Raw genomic sequence first — 21,267 nt, forward strand, 5'->3', positions numbered from 1 at the left:
AGGCTCCCACAAACCTCAACCACAAAGGTTCTGGAGACTTGAAGCACAAAGGGCAAAGGACAGTGAACAGCCCCTCCCTGTAAGAACTACCCTGATCCTTACGGGAATGCATTTTAGAACCTGAAAGCATGAAGCCAGCCCAGGCCACGCATCTACACGACAGTAGTGACATGATCTTTTTTTTTTTTCCACCCATCAAAGCATGCATATAGTAGTAACTCGTTTATTACAAGTTGTTGCAAGGTAACACTTTACGCACCCAGGTCCTCACCAGATACCCGTTACCGCGGCTGACAATAACAATGGCAGTTATTCTTATCACTATTAGGAGTGACTGTTTACTTCTCTATTCTCCCCCTAATCTTCTCTTTTTGGTCTGGCCCAAATGAAGTTCCCAGTTCTAGAAGAACAACTTCCCACATCTGATCAAAGTTCGGGCAACTTGTTTCGTCTCTCAAGCACTTCCTTTTTTGAGCTTCTTGTTGCCAGGAAACAGTCCAACTGGATGTTTACAGACTTGGGATCTACGTCCCCTGGGAACACTGGGGCCACCAGCAGCCAGAGGCAACGAAACTCCTGAATGTGCCTTTTGCCGACGGAGCTCTGGCAAGACCGAAACGCTCAGGACCTTCACTGCCAAACACAGGAGCCAGAGGTCACCACAGCCTCCAAACCTCTGCTTTCTCAACTCCCGTCACGCTCAGAGAACGACACCCCTCGGCCCTGCTGCCCCTTGAACCCTGTTGTACACACTGCTCCCAGTCCTCTGTGGGTCTGGCCGTTGGTTTTCTCTCCCCCTCACCCCCAACTGCCCAGAGAAATGGCACTTCATCCAGAAGCCTGCCGGACGGTGGTAAAATCGCCGCATTTATTCGTGGTGTCCAAACAGGAAGTGAACCTGCTAACAGCTACGTATAGACATAAGTCAGTTCTTCGAAAGGACCAAGAGATGAAGGATTTTCCAAAGACTTAGCAGAAGCAGAGAGGGAGAGGAGCTCACCCAGGTGGGCGCAGAGCAGCTATAGCTTTATCCCACTGGGCTCATCTATCGGAAGCCGGAAAGAGGAAACCTTAGGAGAATGGCCCACTCACTCTGCCATTCACAGCATCCTGACCCAAGCTGCTCTAGGGGAGCCTATTCCTTAACCATCCCTGCTCGGGGGACCACTGGGCAAGCAGCACCCTGACTGCGGGGCACCGTTCACCTACCAGGGTCAACAACCAAATCCCCTTGTGAGCTGGTTTCCAAACTTCCGTCTTTCTAGCAGAAATGACCTGTACACTGAAAGCTATGAAAACTCCACGTTTCTCCTTCCCCCGTGCCTAGAAACATTATAAGAAATCGATCTCTGGCAAAAAAACACTCCAAGTTTAAGGTTCAAGAAACATCCTTCACAGGAGGCAAAGTCATGTTTTTCCCCTGTAGAGACAACCTGCTTATAGACCTGTGCCTTCTCCCACCCCTCCAAGCCTGCACTTCTCTCATCTTGGACAAGACGAGCCCCTTCCCCTGCTCAGCCTTTCCTTCTCCGTGTGTACATCACACTGCCGCCTCCCTCCCCTGGATGCTCGCATTTACTCTTCCCTGCACTTGTATTTCAGATCTCTTGCCTTCTATTGGTTGTTGTTCACAGCTCTTTTAAAATACCCCATTCTCCCACAGGGAAGCAGGGGGGCGGGGGGGGGGGGGTTGCATTTGCTCCTCTGCATCATTATGCCACTCATCATTTGCCCACCCTCTCCTATCCTGGTTCCTGTATCCTTTGAACTCAGCTTCTCTCAATTTTCCCAGAACTGTACTGTGTTACCATCTTTAACAACATCCAGGCCCAATCAATGGTACATGTTTCCCCCCCTCAATTTACACTTGATTCTCCATGTATCTGTTTTGGAGCACATCTCAAAAAAAAAAAAAAAAAAACCCACTCTCCTTCCTTGGTTTCCATGACAACAGTCTCTTGATTTGTCTCCTAATTCTCCAGTTATTCATGGTCTGACTTGGATTTCTTGTGGTCCTCCCACTATTCCACAGGGGTCTTCCCTAAGGCACCAGGCCGATCTCCATTTACACAGATCCTCAACTCACCCCATTGAGAAGATCCTGTATCCTTACAGTTCTAGCACCTGCGTCTCCAAAATTTAGACCTCCCATCCTCAGCCCCCCCACCTACACCCTGGTTTTTCAATAGGATGGATACTACCGGTATTAGAGCAAAGACAGGGAGTGCTTCCTCCATGCCAAGCACTGGTCCGCACATTTTAGATGAGCTCCCGCTTAACCCTCATCCCCACCTTATGGGGTAGGTGCTATCATCCCCATTTTATAAATGGGGGAAGTAAAACAGAACGTTTGCCCACAACCGCACAGCTGATAACCAGGTAGTAACTGGGAGTTGAACAGAAGCACGTGGAGTCCAGAGTCCCAACTTCAAACCAGGCTCTTTAAAGGGCAGCGAATGATTCCCCCCTGCAAAGCTATTTCTAGCTGTCACGTGATCTTCATTCAAAATGAATGCCATCCATGCTAGACCTCCACCTCTGGAGACTCGGAATTTTTCTTCCCTTATTATTCAACTTTTGAACAGACCCTGAGGACTTTCCCCCAGGTCCAAAAAGGTGACTCCCCTCCCACTCCCGCACATTCCCACCATCAGTAGCCCATTTCCTCCTTTCTGCTCCTTCCCAGTGGGTGGAGACATCTCAGCACATGCTCCCTCCAGCTGCACCACAGGTCTGGCTCAAGAAGCTGCAAGGATTTCCCTCAACGTGTCGGACGGCACACACCTACGTGCCTGGTCATTCAGCTCCCCCGATTCTAACTTCGCTGCTAGGTTTAGAGGAGGAGTCCGTCAGGGTGGTCACGTCCAACATACATCTTCCTTCCCAACACATGTCATCTTCTCTACCTACAAAGCTCTCCGTTTTTTCCAAGACCCAGCTCAGAATCCACCCACCCCTAAAAGGTCTTTCCTTGCTCATTAGATCCGTTCCATGAGCTCTGTGCTTAATGTGTATTGTTCGAGATACATCTTTTCACACTCCCTTTTTCTCCTCCCTAAGGTCTCCCCAAGTCATCATGTGTCTCCCCCCCCTTCCCCCACATCGAGCTTGCAGACTGCTCTTTTGTACTTCACCTCCCCTCTCCAAGAGCCTAGTCCGGGGCCAACTGTAGTGTTTAACAGAACAGTTACCCCCTCGAAGGTGGTATGTGTGGTCCCGGGCCCACGAGTATCTACAATTATAAGAAGGTGCATGTTTACCACCACACCGACAAGACAAGTTGCCAGTTTTCAGGAGCACCAAGCCTTCTTGTCACAACATTTTGGGCTTTCTGACCACAAACTGTGCTTTATTAGTTTTTTATTTTAGAGAAAAAGAGGAACACAAGCAGGGGAGAGGGGCAGAGGGAGAGAATTTCAGGCAGACCCCATGCTCAGCACAGAGCCTGATGCGGGGCTCAATCTGACAACCCCAAGATCATGGGCTAAAATCCAGAGTTGGACGTTCAACTGACTGAGCCACCCAGGCACCCCTATAAGCTGCACTTTAAAAAGAAAAAGTGTCCATCTATGCTACTGAGTCCATCTGGCGAGGTAAGGTTCCAGAACCTTAAATGGGTCTGAATGGGGGGGGGGGGGGGGGGGGACAGGACTTGAGAGACACACACACTTAGGCAACAGTTCCCAGATAGGAGGTCAGGACACATGCTCAGGCCAAAAGTTCAGTGTGGTACTAGCCCAGCTGCACCCTTGTGCTTAGAAAAATATTTGTTGGGGCACCTGGGTGGCTCAGTTAAGTGCCCGTCTCTTGCTTTTGGCTCACATCACGATCTCATGGTCGTGACATCGATCCATGTGTTGGGCTCAGCACTAGGAGTAGCCCCTGCTTAAGATTCTCTCCCCCAGCCCTTACCCCGCTCGGGCTCGCTCTCAAAAAGTAAATAAAAGAAAAAATAAGAAATCAAGAAAAATCTTGTCTTTCTGAATTCAAGCACTCTGGACTCCAGGACCAAAGCCTGGCATTTGAATTTAATTTAATTTCACCCACACATGATCGAAAGGTTACCCACAAGAATACAAACAGCAAAGTACAAATAAATTTGAAACTCAGCATTGAGAAAAATATGGATCAAACCACAAGTCAAGATTAGGAGACAAATAATGCAGACATTCAAGCTAGGGTTTCTGGGCTGTGGCACTTTTGCTAACCTTAACTGAACAATTACCGTGTTCCAGGAAGGCTCCGAGCACTTGACATGACTGCACTTTACCCATCGCCCCCCAGCAACCCCATGAGGTAGGTAGTACCCCTTAGAACTAAGTTTTAGGGCGCCTGGGTGCCAGAATGTTAACCGACGCACAGAGAAGTTCAGCGACCCGTCCCAGGTCCACACAGAGAAGCAAACGGTAGAGCTGAAGCCTGAAGGGGACAATCCGATTCCCGAGCCTCACTCAGGGGCCTTCCGGGAGCAAAGCAGCAGCTACAGATCTGGCTCTGCACCCGACAACAGCCCTCCTGCTTCTGTACTCCCCTTGCTCGCCCACGGACATGACCTAGAAGACCGATCCATCATCTGCCTCTCAAAAATCATTTTAAAGCCAATTGATTTCCTTTTATTCAGCACTGTGAGGCCTATGATGCATTACCAAGGCCTACATAAACCACGTTGGATAGAACACATAGAGGGACTGGATTCCATAAACACTACCGGCCCGTCCCCCAGCCTCATCAAGGCATGAGAATCAGGACAACGCAGCCATTGTCCATCAGAACAAAGCCAAGCTGTCACACACATCAAGGAACACCTACGGTCTTCTCCCCCATTCACACTTCTCCAAACCTCAAGGCTCAAGCTGAAAACAGGACTCCTCTGCCCCCTTGCTCTACTGGCATCTAACAGGCCCAGGAGCCCCCCCCAGATTTGATTAGGAGATCAAGGGCAAGCCCCCAAGGTGAGGCTCTCTGCCCCAGCTCTGCTCCTCATGTCCTGCTGTGCCCTGCTGGTTATAGCCACGAATCCACGGAGCTGGACCTACACCAGAGCCCATTCGCGAGGGTACCAGGCCCCTCGGGGAAGCTCTGCAAAGATAACCCAGTGCCCAGCCTCCCCACAGAGGGTCCTAAGTCAGGGGTTTTGCAAACATTCCCCCAGGTGTCCTGGAGGTGAAGCTTGGGGGGGAGCCCTGGGCTAGAGGGGTTCATGCCCCGTCCTCACTCTCCCTGTAGCTGCTCTGGGTTTGGAAAGCTCCCTTGGTGTTTCAAAGACAAGAGGAAGAAGAGGCTGGCAAGAACTCAACAGGGGGAGAAGGCTGCTCTTGACTGTGTTTATTGGAAACTTCCGTGCAGGTAATTTCATTATAAGATGCCTCCAGGGCCCCACGCAGGGGCTAAGGGGAAGCTCTGGGCTCTGGGGTTTCCTCCAGGGCACATACTACAGGGAACACACGCTGATTTACTCACAGCCTCCTGAAAGCATCCTGCTTCCTGGAATACTTAGTCTCTGGAGTTCTCTTTGCTTAAAAAAAGGGTGGGGGGGGGGGTGAGGGGGGTAAGGTAGCCAAAATTAGGAGGAATTCTTCCCTCTCGTTGGCCGCCTTCATCCAACATAATCACATCCATCAGAGCCTTGCTTTGGGCATTCCAACTGCATCAGCTGACACCTGACAACCAGCCTGGCTTGTCAAGCTGTCGTTACCTACGGCAAGGTATGGAATATGCGGGTTGGGATATGGATCAGCAGGGGCTGGTCTTGCTTTAGAAAGAAAATCGAACCTACTCACAGCACAGGCAACCTCCCTTTGTTCCCTCAACAAACTACACACCTGTGTGAGAAACACTAACCCACAGGACCAACGGCACAGTCTGGGCATCAAAACAGTGAAGATCTGGAGAACTTGAAGGACCACCTTCTCCTGCTGACCAACCGTGGGGACCTGGGAAAGCCACGTGGCCTCCCTAAGCCTTAGCTTTCTCAATTATTTACTGCAATCAACAATCAGATCCCTGCAAATGACATCTCAGGAAGGAGAAGGAACTCAGGCAAGATTTTTTCTGGAGGGTCTCTCCTACAGCTTTTTCTGAGAAAGCGCCAAAAGGGGGGGGGGGGAGCAGGGTGGGGGGATGTGGAAGAACAAAAGGGGAAAAACCTGGTCTGTAGTCATGGCAACAAAACACCAGTTTCACTGATCCCTGACAGCTCAGCACCAGTACACCCTCCTGACATTGCCATGTTCTTGTCAGGAGGCCAAGAGCAAGCTCACCCACCTTGACCTTGGCAGCTACGATCTCCTCCCTTCCACTGCCCAAGGCCTGCCCAGCCCCCCTTTTCCTGCTTCCCAAAACCCTCTACAGGATCAGCTCCCAGCTGGTCTCAGAAAAAGTCTACAGAGCAAAGCTCTCCTCCTTATGGAAGTAAATCGCCCTTTTAGTGCCTCCAATAGTGAGTGGTGGCTGCTTCAACGGCAATCCTAAAAACACGTTCACCTGCCTTTCAGGGCACATTTCTCAAGGTGGCATGAAGGAGTGACTAGTAAGTGCTTCGGAAAGGCTGAATCACTGCCAATGAAAAGGCATGAGCATGTGGGAGAGACCATCCCTGGTGTTCCACGGGACAGGTCCTCAGGTTTACCCGGTGCCAATGCGGCCTCGTTTTAGATTTTGTTCTGATACACTTCCTCGGCTTCCCGTGCTCACTGAAGATTAAAAGCAGCCAGAGATGTGTGGCAGAGGGAAGAGGCTAACAAGCAGGACAGATGCACGAAGCCTCCAGAAACGGAACTATGTACCTGTCCCACTCAGGAAGCAACCCCATGCAGCAGCCCTCACTTCTGTTTCAGAAGGAACTCCAGGGTGATCCAAGTGGGGGAAGGGAGGCATTAAGGAACATGTGGAGGCACTGGTGGCCCGAGGGGTCAACCACAGCCTCCCGAGAGCAGAGACAAAGCTTGCCCAAGTATTTCTGATGTAGTTAATTTTATTCTGACCAGCGTGGGTCAGGACCTGCGAGAAACAACGAAAACTCCAATGGTCTCCCTACAAAGAAAAACAGAAGTTGCCTCTCCCAACGACCCTGGTCTGTTCCATCAAGAAAAATTATGAAAAGATTTGAAGTATCAAAGGAAAAAAAAAATGAATTCATTTCCATGACTATTGTCCAAGACAGCTGCACTGAAAGCATTTACATACACTATTAAATGGCCCTAATAAGTATGAATATTGCGCCACATAAAGCATATAAAAGGTCCGTGTCTGAAATATCTGAAAGTATCAAAAACAATAAACCCAGTCGCACAAAGAGCAGTGATGACTGCAGATACATGGTTATTTCCCCCCATCAGGAAGACAATAAATTAGTGGACAATTACAAGAAGAAACACTCCGCATTCTGAAAACTAGTTATTAGTGGTGCATAAACAGGAATACGTTTTCCAGCTTGAACAGTAAGGGCCAGCTGTGACTTCATCACAAGCTCGAGGCCCAGAGCCTGCTCCACAAAGCAGGTTCACCGTGTGAAGCAAATTAACATTCCACTTCTCCTCGGGTCCTGTGATTTCCCTGGAAAGCCCTGGGCCAGTCAGCAAGCTGGACTTTTCCTCCCAGCACAGAAGGGAAAAGTCAGGAGAAAGGACCAAAGAAAATGAACAGTGATCAAGCAATGCTGCTCAGAGCCTGGACCTAAAAGAGCACTCTTTGACCCTAGTTCCCATCATCTGGTCATTTATTTCCTTGTGCCCCAGAAACCCACCCTCACTTCTCTATACAAAGACCTAGGACTAACAGTAGAGAAGTGTCCATTAACTTGGTTCCTGCAGGAGCTCCGGACCACAGATGAAAAGCAAGCTCTACTGGAGGTAAATCGGAGTCCGCTCCCATCTGGAACCCTTCTTGGGCTTCAGGGCAACACCCTCCAGCCCACCACCAAAACACCTGAAGACCCACCCACTCTGCTCCGGATTCGGGCTTCATCCTTCAAAGGAGGATGTAGGGACATAGCAGTTGCCTCAGTTGGCTTACCAGGAGTCTAAACATGGTTTCTGACCCCACTTGGGAGACACTGGCTCTCCTGCAGCCCCGCTTCCTGGGACCTGAGGGGATGCAGGGGCATCTCTGTGCAGCATGCTGGGAAGCTGAGACCACAACGGCTGGTGCTGAGGTCTGGAACAGTCATCATACTCTGCCCCTGTATCTGATGCTGCCCCCAAAGCCTAGAAGCACAGGGGACTCGTGAAGGAAGGCAGATTTTTCTCTCTGCATCAATTTTACCCAAAGCCTGAATAGGAAACCATGACAGCAAAAGGAGGAGGAGGGCTGGCTAGCTCCCAGCAGAATTCAGAGACCGTGCAAAACAATATAGGTATGTATATCTGTATGGTTACCTTCATATAAAATAAAGTGTAGCCCCAGGGTCCTTGAAGGATGCAACCAACATTCTATCATACAGACCGAAGAGATGCTGACCACAAACAGAAGTACTTAATTATGTTCACAGTCCACAAATCTGTTACAAGTTCCACTTTAGGAAATGATCTTAAAAAGAAATGATCTTAAAGCAAGCAGAAAACCAGATCCTACCTACCCACCAACAGGCCTATCACTCTTCCCCATCTGTGATACAATAATTCGGCTATTCAGTGTAGACTTGGAGGACAATGGGCTCCTCTCTACTTTCACTTACATTTTGGAGGGAGGGGAAGTGATGGAGAGAGGGGGACTGAGAGTGAGGGAGGCAGGGGAGATAGATACTTGGTTCCAGTGAGCAGAGAAGGCACTAGGGTAGATGATAGCTTCCTTCCATAAAAACCAGCAGCTGGTCCTCGGTTGAGGAAGGTGACACTCCTTCCTCATCTGGAAGCCAACAGACTGAGGCAGCCATCCTGAGATCTCCTCCCAGCCCAGTCTAATCCACACACATGCAACCTCTCAGTTACTACTTACCAATTGGTTCTTAAATGATAAGCCACAAATCAAATCCTAGTAAAACAGAACATCCTTATTTCCTACAGCCCTAAGGATGTAAAATGCAGGTTCTGCTTCTGGAAACCCGTTTTCTACATTAAACATCCCAAAGAGATTATGAAAAAAATGTAAAGACGGCAAAACCCAATGCACACATTCACACACATTTATCAGGTTCATGAAACCAGAGAGTATCAAAACTAGGCTGCAGATTTTCATTTTGGACAATGTTTCTACAACTTGAGTTAGACGGACCAGGGCATCTTAAAACAGACATCCTGTAAAATCAGGACTATAGCATTTTTTCAATACTTCTGTACCACATACCCAGAACTACACCAATGTTACCCGACCAAAATCAGCATAGTCCTTTCTCAGAGTTTGGGCCTGGCCAAAGAGGCAGGGAAATCCCTCAAATCTCCCAGCAGCAGAAAGGCATTCTTTGTCCTCCCCCAGGACCTTCAAACTACATTTTTTAAAAAGACAAAGGGGCACCTGGGTGGCTTGGTTAGCGAAGTATCTGACTCTTGATCTCAGCTCAGGTCTTCATCCCAGGGCCATGAGGTTCAAGCCCCACATGGGGTCCCACACTGAGCATGAAGCCTACTTAAAAAAAAAAAGACAATGACGACAACCATTTGATAGAAAACTTTCAGCTACCAATTCAATGTGCGTGAATGGTTCCTCAAAGTCTTTAGGTGGTGGTGCAAGTTTAAGCAGAAGTCTGACTTCACCATCACCTCAATGACCCTCTAACTCCTGGCCTTATTAAATACCCATGGGGCACCTGGGTGGGTCAGTTAAGTGTCTCTTGGTTTCAGTTCAGGTCGTGATCTCACAGTTCATGTCTAAGCCCCACATCAGGCTCTGCTCTAAAGCAGGCATGGAGCCTGCTTGGGATTCTCTCTCCAGCTCGCATGTGCATGCTCACTCTCTCCAACTTTAAAAAACAAATTAAACACCTGCTGCTAATAGAAGCCTTGCACTTCGAAGTTCTCAACTTTTCTGTAATACCTTTCAACTTCTTGAAATGTTTTCTGCAGTTTCCCCTGAATGCTGATACGATACCAACTTTTTCTGCTCCCCCCACCAAGGTGATCAAATAAATTATCCTTGGCTCGGGTTGTCTCCCTGACATCTCATCTCACCTGTTCCTGAGTATTCTGAAGACAACCTTTGCTAAAATGATCGCTTCATGCAATGGCCTATGGATTCGCCTTCTGAACATACATCCCTGCCATCACACCTACCAGGTGTCTCTACCCCTGCTCATTCCAGCAAATCACTGCCAACGGACTCACAGGGGCAGAAGCCAGAGGGTGGGATCTGTCAAAGCCAATAATGAGCTGGGCCACGACAGTAGGAAGAAGGTCTCAGTCATGGTTAAGGAAAGACCACAGAAGTAAAGGGTCACCAGTCAAACTAAGGGTATTCATTAGCTCTTTGCCCAGTACTACAGGGTCAAGGGACAGGAGCAGGAACCAGAGGCTATACAAGTAACGTTTCCCTTGTCTGGGATAATCAGATTGAACATTGTCATGTCTAAGACCATCAAAATAGTTCTTGCCTCCCCCAATTTAAATGCCTGGATATTTTAATTTTTAATAAACTAATCTACCTTTTGGCCTTTTCTTCCTATCCATTCAAGCATCTGGCTCCTGCTCTGTACTACCATATTGAAACTGCAACCCCTCTGAACTTGACCTGAATGACTAGCCGCTCTTAGAAACTCTTCCCCAATTAGTTTCTACGATGTGAATTCCAAATGCCTACCTTCAGTCCTGACCACACATTTCCTTACAAAAAAACCCCTGACTACACAACAATCTCCAGTTAATATACACAAAACAAGGCCTACATCTTTATGGCTGCAAACAGAAAACCTAACTCAAGATGGCTTAAACTAGGGGTCAGCACTTTTTCTGAAGGGCCAGACAGCATCTATTTTAGGCTTGTGAACCAGGTATTCTCTTCCACAGCTACCCAACTCTGATGTTACAGCGCAAAAGCAGCGAGACAATACGTGAACAAATGGGCATTGTCACATTCCAACGAAACTTTTTAGTGTTTATTTATTCTTAAGAGAGAAACAGAGAATGAGTGGGGGAGGGTCAGAGAGAGAGAGAGAGAGAGAGAGAGACAGACAGACAGACAGACAGACAGACAGAATCTGAACCAGGCTCCAGGCCCCAAACTATCAGCACAGAGCCTGACACAGAGCTCAAACTCACAGACTATAAGATCGTGGCCTGAGCCTAAGTGGGACACTTACCCAAATAAGCCACCCAGGCACCCCAAAACTCTATCTTAAAAAAAAGCACAAAAAAAAACACAAGTGGTGGATTGCCCATAGGCCATAGTTTGACAACTGTAGCTGTAAACAGCAATTATTTAATCTTACAAAACAAGGAAGACTTGAGGTAGAGAAATCCCAGGGCTGATTAACTCAGTCACTCAACCATGTACAAAGGTCCTGTTTCTGTCTTTGGCTTTGCCATTTAACAAAACTAGCTCTCTTCATGGTCACAAGATGGCTGCCACAACTCCAGGAGACTCATGTGCACATGACATTCAGCGGAAGCAGAGGTGGCTTCTTCCTTGTGTCCCTTCTTAGGGTAAGGAAACCTTTATCAGAAGCCAACCAGTCTTGGGGCACCTGTGTGGCTTACTCAGTTGAGCGTCTGACTTCAGTTCAGGTCATGATCTCACGGTTCATGAGTTGGGAGCCCCACGTCGGGCTCTGTGCTGATAGCTCAGAGCCTGGAGCCTGCTTCAGATTCTGTCTCCCTCTCTCTCTACCCCTCCCCCCTGCTAGTGCTCTCTCAAAAACAAGAAAAGAGGTCAACCTGTCTTACTCGCAGGAATCACACCCCAACCCTTAGCAGGGTTCCCATGATGGGCTTAGACCAATCAGGATGTACTAGAGTCACATGGGCAAGGGCTGGACTGCCTCCACCAGCCCACATCCAGACTCTGCCAACACCGAGGAAGCAAAATGCTATTGGGTGGAGAACAGGCAGTGCCCACAATAACCTTCTTCCTCCAAGCAGCCCACCCCCAAGTTTTGTAACCACTCACACCTGGTGCACAAATACTACCTGAAATCTCGCCATCTTGTCTATTATGACAGAACACTGCTCGGCAGTTGTCCTAGTGTCCCTCTTCAGAAGCCTATGAAGGCTCCGTAAGCCGCTGAAGAGCAAGAGCTCACCCTGCACTTGGCCCCAACCTTCTGCTGGACTTTCTGTGCCCAGCCCTACACCAAGCCTCTACAGCAGGGCTCACCCGCCCGCTGTCCTCACACATTCTGGCTCATGTTCCTTTCTAGACCGGCCCTCTTACTGCTTTCCCAGCCTGAGATGTCCTCCCCCCTCCTCCAGGTAACCACATCTTCATGCTTTCCAATGCTGGCACGCACAGAAAAAGTGATGCCACAGCCCTGGGAGATCTGGGTTTGACCCCCCCCCCCACCTCTGCTCAGTCACTTACTGCTGCACAGAGACTTAGTTACACTGAGCTTCCTCGTCCCCATCCACGCAGCCAGGACCATATTGCAGAGTCAAGACAGGTTTCATGGACACCAGACCTGGAAGACCACTCCCTTCCTCCTCTTGAATCACACCCACCCACCCCGTCCCCCAAAAATCTTTGACCATTCTTGCTCCTACAGACCTGTTTCCCATAATTAGGATTAACCCACTGCAGATACCTTACAGCTTTCAAAAGCTTAAGTTACATGCCAACAAAATGTTTTTTTTTTTAAGTAGGCTCTACACCCAATGCAGGGCTTGAACTCAGAACTCTAAGGATTCAAGAGTCAGCCAGCCGCCGCACAGATATCCTACTTTGAATCACTGGGTTTGAAAGGGGATACAAAACCCCTTTTTAACCCCTGAGTCCCATTCTATGCAATACTGTTTAGTTTCAGGATCAGGTAAATAGGCTACAGAAATCTGACGTTTCTCACCCTAGAATGTACTAGGAATATATATTCAACTGATTTTTCAGGGAAACTGCCCCCATACAATCACAGACACCTTTGGCAGCAAAAACAAAAAGGCCTGTAACAATAGGCTGATAGAAAGTAGACAAACTTCCTTTACCCCATAAGCAGCAAGTAGCAATGTTCATCACAGCATGACAGGGAGCCCCGACCAGGGCGGGCAGGACGGAGAAAACAAAAACCACACTCAGGTGAGTGCATCAAACCTGGGGGGTAGAATATCGGCAAGACGACTCAGTGGTTCCGGCTTTGATGGAAGACGCATGTGGATGCAGACTGGGGGGGGGGGGCGCGCATGACATCTCCAGGGACACCACGTCTCCGAATTCATCAGGAAAGGGAAGAACCTCACAGTGGTCAGTGATTCAGCAAAGCCATCAGTTACATGAACTCAACAACAGTTCAAGTCACATTTCCTACATGCAATGGGGCCACCAGCCATTGTTGAGTCACATGTGAGGGGCATTTGACTAGACTCTTCCACATAGAGCAGAGACAGACCGCTAAAGCCTTTGCGCTGTACATAGGAACAAATTCTGTTTCTGGATCTTCTGTAAGTTTTCTAGATTTAGAATACTTGTCACTAATTCTTATTCCAAGTAACGTTTCAGAAACGTGTGAATTGCCAGAAGAATGAGAGTTTGTATTACATAAGCACAAAATCATGGCCGATGTCCAGGATACTTGCTGCTTCCTTGCCAGAAAGGTACTCAAAAGTGTGCAGGGCAGGGCAAGCTTAAACAGCTCTCGACTAAGAGGTGATGCTTCCCCCAGAGACCTATGACAGGAGAGAACGATCCTCCCTCTCTCCCCCGCCTCCCCTTAGGAAATCCACAGTTCCCCTTCACTACTGCGAAGACAGCATCGTCAGAATGCTACCGAGTGCCAAAGAGAATTGTTTTAATAAACAGGGTTTTTATGCTCTTAAAAAACTTGAACACAAGCACTTGATTCTATTAACTAAAGTGCATTGCAGCTGGAAGACGGTTCACGGTAGAACGGAACAGCAAGCCACTGCTTGAAAAAATGACATCACCAGCACTTAGAAGATTGAATTCTTAAACACATTCAGCTCCAGAGAAGTGCTCCCAGTCTAATTAGAGCTATCCATGTAAGATTCGGGAACAAGAAGTGTGCTTTAAATATTTTTTACTGCCTAATATGAGTGTTTCTCAACTGGGGGTAGGCCATTCAAGTAAACCCTAATTATTACTGCCGATTACCCAGGAAGAAAACCGAGATGCGTTAAAAGCCTCAAAAGAGCCTGTGTTAAAGTACACGTGGTGACCAGAACTGGCAGGTGGTATCCCTGAGGGACTGACTTGAAGCAGTTTAACAATTATCATCTGTAAGTGATGCTTCTCTAAAGACGTTGGAAGAAATCTTTCTTAGTCCTCTCATTCCAGATTAGTGGACTCCTACTTCATGCAGGATCTACTCATCTCTCTGAATTATCAATATTCCAGATACTAACATATTTCCAAACAGGAATCATACGCACAGCAGGCCCAACTATTTACTCTGGGGCATCAATGGTTGCATGAGGCAGAAATCTGGGGGGGGGGGGGGGGGGGGGGGACCGTCTCTGCTCTCTGGACAGACACCATTACCTCCGTGTGAGAAGGAAGATGAAATCCCACCGGACAGCTCTAGTGCTTTTGCTAGGAGATCCACAGATTTAACAGTGTGTTTGGGTACCACTTTGATAATCAGATGAGGAAGGAGCACAATCTTACATGTATTTGCTGAGAATTTAAGATTGCTAGAAAGAATCCAATCCTTTTTTAAGAATACAATATCAGGATACATAAAAGTGATCTGACATGGAGTCTCATGTTCTTCATTTGAGCAATTTGACTTCGACTCGGGTCATGATCTCATGATTCATGGGTTGGAGCCCCACATCGGGCTCCGTGCTGACAGCTCAGAGCCTGGAGCCTGCTTCGGACTCTGTGGGTCTCCCCCTCTGCCCTGCCCTGCTCATGTTCTCTCAAAAATAAACATTAAAAAAAAAATTGGAAAAAAAACTGGCTAGAAGTCTGTCCTCCAGCACAGGCTTCTCTAACTTGAGGGTTTTTGCAGAGAGTCCCAAAGCTGATTAAAGTCATCACTGCCTTTGAGTCATTTAAAAATTTGAAACTCACCTGTCTTTATGGCATTCAACTTTGTCCATGTATTGAGGATTCATCCTCTGTTCTCGGTGAAGGGGGCCCATCATTTAGTACTTTGGTTAAGTTTTGACACATTTATATTAACTGATAGAAGAGAAAAAGCAGTCAAGGAGAAAAGGGACAGTCCCTTCCTTGCAGACAGATGAAACCTGAAGTTGGCCCCAAAGCAGCTCTCCCTTCTGTTAGAATAGACTATGAATTTATCTGACAAATTTCCCCCCAAAGCCCACTATTCTATTTCCTCCTAAATGACTCAACCAACACCTTTCAGGTTTCACTTCTCTTAAATAAAAGCAGGACAAAGTGATTTGCATGGGGACTAAGAGCAGAATAGTAGTAACACAAGCTTGTTTGGATCTTGCAAAATTCGTTGTGTAATCATGTCTCGACTTCAGGCCAGACATTCATGTCCTCCTTCAGAACCTAAGAATATTTCCATTTTGGTAGAAAATTAATGCATTATCAATAAGCTAGCAAAAATTCGGGTCCCGCCCCTCCCCCAAGGTCAATTTCTCCCTGGAAAGAGGACTTTGAAACTCCAGAAGATAGAGGAACACAGGGCATAGTATCTTTGAATTCCAGGCCAAGAGAGACCATCTACTGAAGCGTCTTCTTGATCTAAAACTGGCCTCAAGTTATGAAGACTTTGTGTCAAAACAGTCCATCAAAATTCCTCCAAATGCCTGTTAACTAGTTCTTACTTTTCCCAAAATGCAGTCAAAACCAATGCTTCACGTTAGAAAAAAAAAATTTTAGTGTTTATTGGGGGGGGGGGGGGAGAGAAAGAGAGGGGGAGAGAACGAACCTGAAAAGCAGGCTCCAGGCTCCCGTGCTATCAGCACAAAGCCTGACACAGAGCTCAAACTCACCAACGGTGAGATCATGACCTGAGCTGAAGTCAGATGCTCAACCTACTGAGCCACCCAGGTGCCCCAACGTTCACCTTCTTTAAGAGCAATGCGATTATTTAGGAACTGACCCCAGATAGGGTAAGATTCTTCCGGTTTGGTTCACTATGTGACTCCACAGCTAAGTGCTGAGCACAAGGTGGCAATCGCTAGAAGATGAAGTTCACTGACGGACACAGGCTTTGAGGACTGTCCCTATTACCTCTCATGATTTCTACTTTAGTCTCCAAAACTTCACTAAACAAGGCTCATTCACAAGTAGGCAGCTTCCACTCATGTCTTTAGAACACAACCCACATCAATCTGCAAGCCATCCCCATTTCTGACAAGCCATTATCTTCCTCCACTCCTGTGCTTCCTTCCAAACAGGAGAAGATCGCTTCAATAAACAGTAAAATGAGCTCACTGGAAGTGCAGTGTGCACCGAGCTGTCTGCATGATCCTGGACAAGGACCACGTTCAAACACAGCTGATTGGGAAACCCAGGGTGCAGTATCTAGGACTGCCGTGCAGGTCAACATAGCACACACTCCTGGTGTTGGAAATTAGAGTGAAAAATCCCAGCCACTTGCACCCTTGGGGAGTTAAGAACAGCCTTGGCTCTGCTCTAGGTGGTTTTTTGTTTTGGGTTTTTTGCCACCAAGGGAGCAATTTCTAGAAGGGAATTCCATAGAGAAATTATACATCAGTACAAGTCCGCCCTTTCACTGCCCAATACCTGAGTCACAGCCAAGCAAAAGACCAAGACTCATGCCTAGATAATAGACAGGCAGCTGTCACCTTGCAGTGAAGCTGCAAGCAGGGGGAGCCTCCTCAACTTGGGCGATGTGCCGTTAAGGAAAGAGGGCTGGAGTTCTCTGCAAGTCTGTTTGATGAGCATTTGCTAGACTTCAAACCTGAGCTCAGAGTAGAGACTGTCAAGTCTCTGTGAGGATAGCCTACAATAATCTGCACACCCTAGTAAAAGATGCACCACAAAGGGAACTGCTGTACAGAAACCACCCAAGAATATACTCCAAGCAAAAATAAATGCTCTTCTGGGGCACCTGGGTGGCTCCGTTAAGCGTCCGACTTGGGCTCAGGTCATGACCTCACAGTTTGTGAGTTCGAGCCCCGCGTCCGGCTCTGTACTGACAGCTCGGGGCCTGGAGCCTGGTTCGGATTCTGTCTCTCTCTCTGCCCCTCCCCCACTTGTGCTCTCTCAAAAACGAATAAATGTAAAAAAAAAAAAAAAAATTGTTTTTAAATAGATATTCTGTGTCTGGCTACAGATTCTGCCAGTTCTCTCCAGGCGAAGACTAGAAGCTTGCACTCTAACCAAATTATTCTGTGACACTGGGCACAGCTATGTATTGGCAATTGTATACAACACTACAATAAATTAGTCCACAGATTTAATGATTTTCAGGTCATCTTTTCATTGTCCTTGTAAAACATGCACGCACACACCAAAAAAAAAAAAAAAAAATTCCAGAACCTCTTCAGGTGCACTGTGACACGTGGACAGAGACGATCAAATCACAGTAAGACTGTGGCAACCAAAATGGCAGTCCCTGGGAGCCACACAGCTTGTCCAGAGGAAGGGAAGCAGGAAGTTGACGGAGCTCAAGGGGTCTGCTAGGGATCAAATCCCAGCACCTTCCATTTCCAGGAGTGTGGTTTAACTCTGTCAAGTGCTTCCTCATCTGTAAAAAGTACCTACTCGAGATTGTTGGGTGCACTGAATGAATTCGTCTAGAACATGCCTGGCCCATGATAAGCATTCATGGGCTGCTGTTAGAATTACTGTCAGTCCTCAAAACAGGCTCAAAGACGACCGGGCAGGCCACTCGGGACAGGGGTGAAGGACTGGCCTATGTGGTTCTGCACATCAGACCATGCCACCACTGTCCACACTCCCCCAGCTGCCCTCCCTTCTAGTCACTTGTCCCGTTGCTTTCTCCTTTGCCCCCCCTTCCGAATGCATCAGGAACCAGGAGGGTTGCTCAGTTTCTCTAATGCCATTCTGCCCCACTTTCTGCCCAGCCCACGCCCCGCCCCTTTCCTTCATGTCCACCTTCAGCTATCAGGACAGGGGTCCAGGACCAAGCTGCCTGTGTGGTCGTGACCGGGAAGTGGTCCAGTCTCAGCCACCCACTTCAGTAAGAGCAATTAACAGTACAGGCTCTTTACTGAGAGGAGACTTTGAAGATATTTACAGAGGATTAAGAAAAATCCACAATGAGGGAGGGATCTCATCGCCCATTCGTTCATTCCACCAACATTTAGGGAATGCTCACTGTGTGCCAGGTGTGTATCTAGAATTCCCAAGGACCCACCTAGGACAGGGGACCACAGGCAATCTGAGAATGCAGGGAGCTTGTCATTTACTGTAACCAGGCCAAGTACCATCACTCACCCTGCCCAGAAACCACCTGACCCCAGGGCACTTAGAGGGAAGGCGGAGTCAGAAAGCTTACCATTCTGTTTTCTTCGAGGATAATTTTTTTCTCTAGTTTAAGAAAATTTTGGATCTTTGTGGCAACAAAGAAAAAATGCTCTAACAATGTTCTTAAGGAATCTGGAAGTTTGTTTTTAAAGCCTCCAGCCTCTGACAAAGGTATTCCTGAATAAACAGCTTAGGACATTCAGGATTACCTTTGGGCCAGAAGTTAGTAATTTACAGCTAAGCAAGTGTAGGTAAACTCTTACCTCACAGCAAGCTTCCAATCCCTTACAGATCACTAGGAAAGTTACAAAGGGCATTCTCCCAGTACAACCTAACTCACGATCAATCTGGAGCTAGTTTGATACGCTGTTCTTTGAGGGGAAAAAAGTCCATAGGTGACTCTTTCCTACCTTGCTATTTTTAAAATAACAGCAAAATTTAAATTCAATGACAAGGTTTCTCCTTATCATGGTTAAATACAGAATACTGCTGAACTTAAAGTCAGCAGGCATTATATGGACTTCTCGATGAAACAGACTGGTCTTAAAAAGTTTACTTATTAGAAAAGTAATCCAAGGTCATTTTAGAAAATTTGGAAAAGGTCAAAATATGGGGGAAAAAAATTAGGCCAGCCCACCTGAAGATAAATGTTATCCTGTTGGTATGTTTCCTTCCAGTCTTTTTTCTTGACTCTATGTCAACATATTTCCTTTGTGGTCTGTTTCTAGACCTTTGCACCCTGCCATTTTTCCAATTTTCAGCAGCTTCATATGGGATGTCAAAATGGATTAAGCCAGTCTGCTACATTTTCTATTTCCTTTACTACAATGCCTGGTGCTGAACTGTAACATCTGCTTTAGTCACGATGTCACCCATAAATAGAAACCAAGCAGAACCGGTAGCAAAGGTCTCGAAGACTAGAACCCCTGCCATGCTGGTCCTGTTACTTGAGAAATGTAGAAACATCCCTGGTCTGTGCACGTGTAGAAGCAGGGGAAAAGGTGGTGGTATATTTTCATGAAGTTATTGACCCAAACACAAAAACACATCTAACCTTGCTACTCAAGAGCTAGTGGTGAATTTACAAGGATACCAGAGAGCAGACCAAACAGGGCCCAGCTCCCTGGAGAATCGTATGGAGCTGTTGGGGCCCCAATGCAGAGCTCCCCGATTTCCCTAGGGCAACATTTCTCCTTTCTGCACTTGGCACAAATACTAGCCATGATTTTCCTTCAAGCGATTGCTAACTTCATTTTATTGTTTCAATGTTTGTTTTTAAAAAAATGTTTAATTTTTGAGAGCATGAACAGAGGGGCAGACACAGGGTTGGGGGGGAGGGGGGGGCGGGGGAGCAGGGAACAAAATCCAAAGCAGGCTGCAGGCTCCAGGTTGTCAGCACAGAGCCCGACACGGGGCTCGAACCCACAAGTTTTGAGATCATGATCTGAGCCGAAGTGGGACACTTAACTGAGCCACCCAGGTACGTCTAATGTTCATTTGAGAGAGAGCATGCACACACGCGAGCGTGAACAAGTCCAAGTGAGGCAGAGAGAGACAGAGAATCCGAAGCAGGCTCCAGGCTGAGCACTGTCATCCCAGAGCCCTATCAGGGGCTCAAACCCACAAAGCACAAGAAAGTCAGATTCTTAACCAACTGGTCCACCCAGGTGCCCCACCAACTTCATTTTAAAGAAAATGTCTGACAAATGCCCAAGTCTGAATGACCCTTTCCTTGATTTATCTGTCACTTTCCAGTACAAGTGGTGTTTGTTCCATGAGAAAAGCAGCTAGTTTAGCTGACTTAAAAAAAAAACCAAAAAAAGGTTTTTTGCCATTTTTGTCTTTAAGTATGCCCTATGCCCAACGTGGGGCTTGAACTCACCCCCCGGAGATCAGAGCCGAATGCTCTATGCACAGAGCCAGCCAGGCGCCCCACACACGGCTTTCTTAAAACCACCATGCTTCAGTATGAAAAGGCATTTTAAACGTTTTTCACGTTTTGTCACATAGAATATCAAACATGTAAACTCAAGAGTCAAGGTTTAATAAAATCATTCCACTGCTTCCAAGACATTCTCAAGTGACACTGGCATCTTTTCATCATGATAAGTGTATGGTGGGGTTGATTAGGACAACAGTCAGCCCAGCAAGACGCTGCCTCAACTCAGGCTGAGGTCAACAGTGTAAACACCAAAAAAAAAAAAAAAATCTTAGCGTTGTGAAAATAAATTTGGCTTTCAAGACCTTGCAGACTTTGAAGACCCAGGGGTCCACAGACAGGCTTTGAGGACCACAGGACCAGACATAAGGAAAACTCCAGGGCATCCAGGATAGTTACGCACATTTTTACGGTAAGTACATGAGGAATCTTTAAACACTTAAGCATGTCTAAAAAGACCACACCCTGTTCTTTAAGGATTCTCAAACACGGAAAATTCTAATTCTACACACAGATCTGCTCACTTTGGCTTAGGGGGCAGTGGGATCCCCTCTAAGGAAAAGCCAGAACAAACCGTAGTTGAGTATAGAGCACACATCTGAGGAAGTCCTTCACTGGTCAAGTTCAAGAGTTCAACCACTTAAGAAGGTCAGTGAATTGGAATGAAATGTATACAATTGCTCTCAGAAACCAAGAACAACAATGTGTCAATTTTTTAAAAGGCCAAGAGGCCACTCTCTTGTATTAGGGTATTTCCTTAGCAATTTTAGCAGCTGTAAACTGTCCTTCAAACCAAGAATATGAGTAACCAAAGTACTGTTTTCAGTGATAGGGGAACAGACTAGCCACTTCTGAACCACCAA

The 21,267-nt window shown here is 47.2% G+C and overlaps 1 protein-coding gene across 3 annotated transcripts in view; it reads right to left on the reverse strand.

Annotated features, from left to right (window-relative positions):
- Nucleotides 1–21,267, reverse strand: part of PRKCA (protein kinase C alpha) — a 404,865-nt gene that overhangs the window by 293,900 nt on the left and 89,698 nt on the right. Inside the window, exon 1 of one of the 3 annotated variants that reach the window (XM_042917373.1) lies at nucleotides 13,059–13,146. The exons of the other annotated variants lie outside the window; for them this stretch is intronic. Within the exon in view, the coding sequence (XP_042773307.1) occupies nucleotides 13,059–13,086 (28 nt within the window). The 5' untranslated portion in view covers nucleotides 13,087–13,146. Of the gene's footprint in view, nucleotides 1–13,058; nucleotides 13,147–21,267 lie in introns of those variants that run through there. 3 annotated transcript variants of the gene reach the window in all.

This window comes from Panthera leo, chromosome E1 (genome assembly GCF_018350215.1).
Source record: "Panthera leo isolate Ple1 chromosome E1, P.leo_Ple1_pat1.1, whole genome shotgun sequence".
Lineage (NCBI taxonomy): Eukaryota > Metazoa > Chordata > Mammalia > Carnivora > Felidae > Panthera > Panthera leo.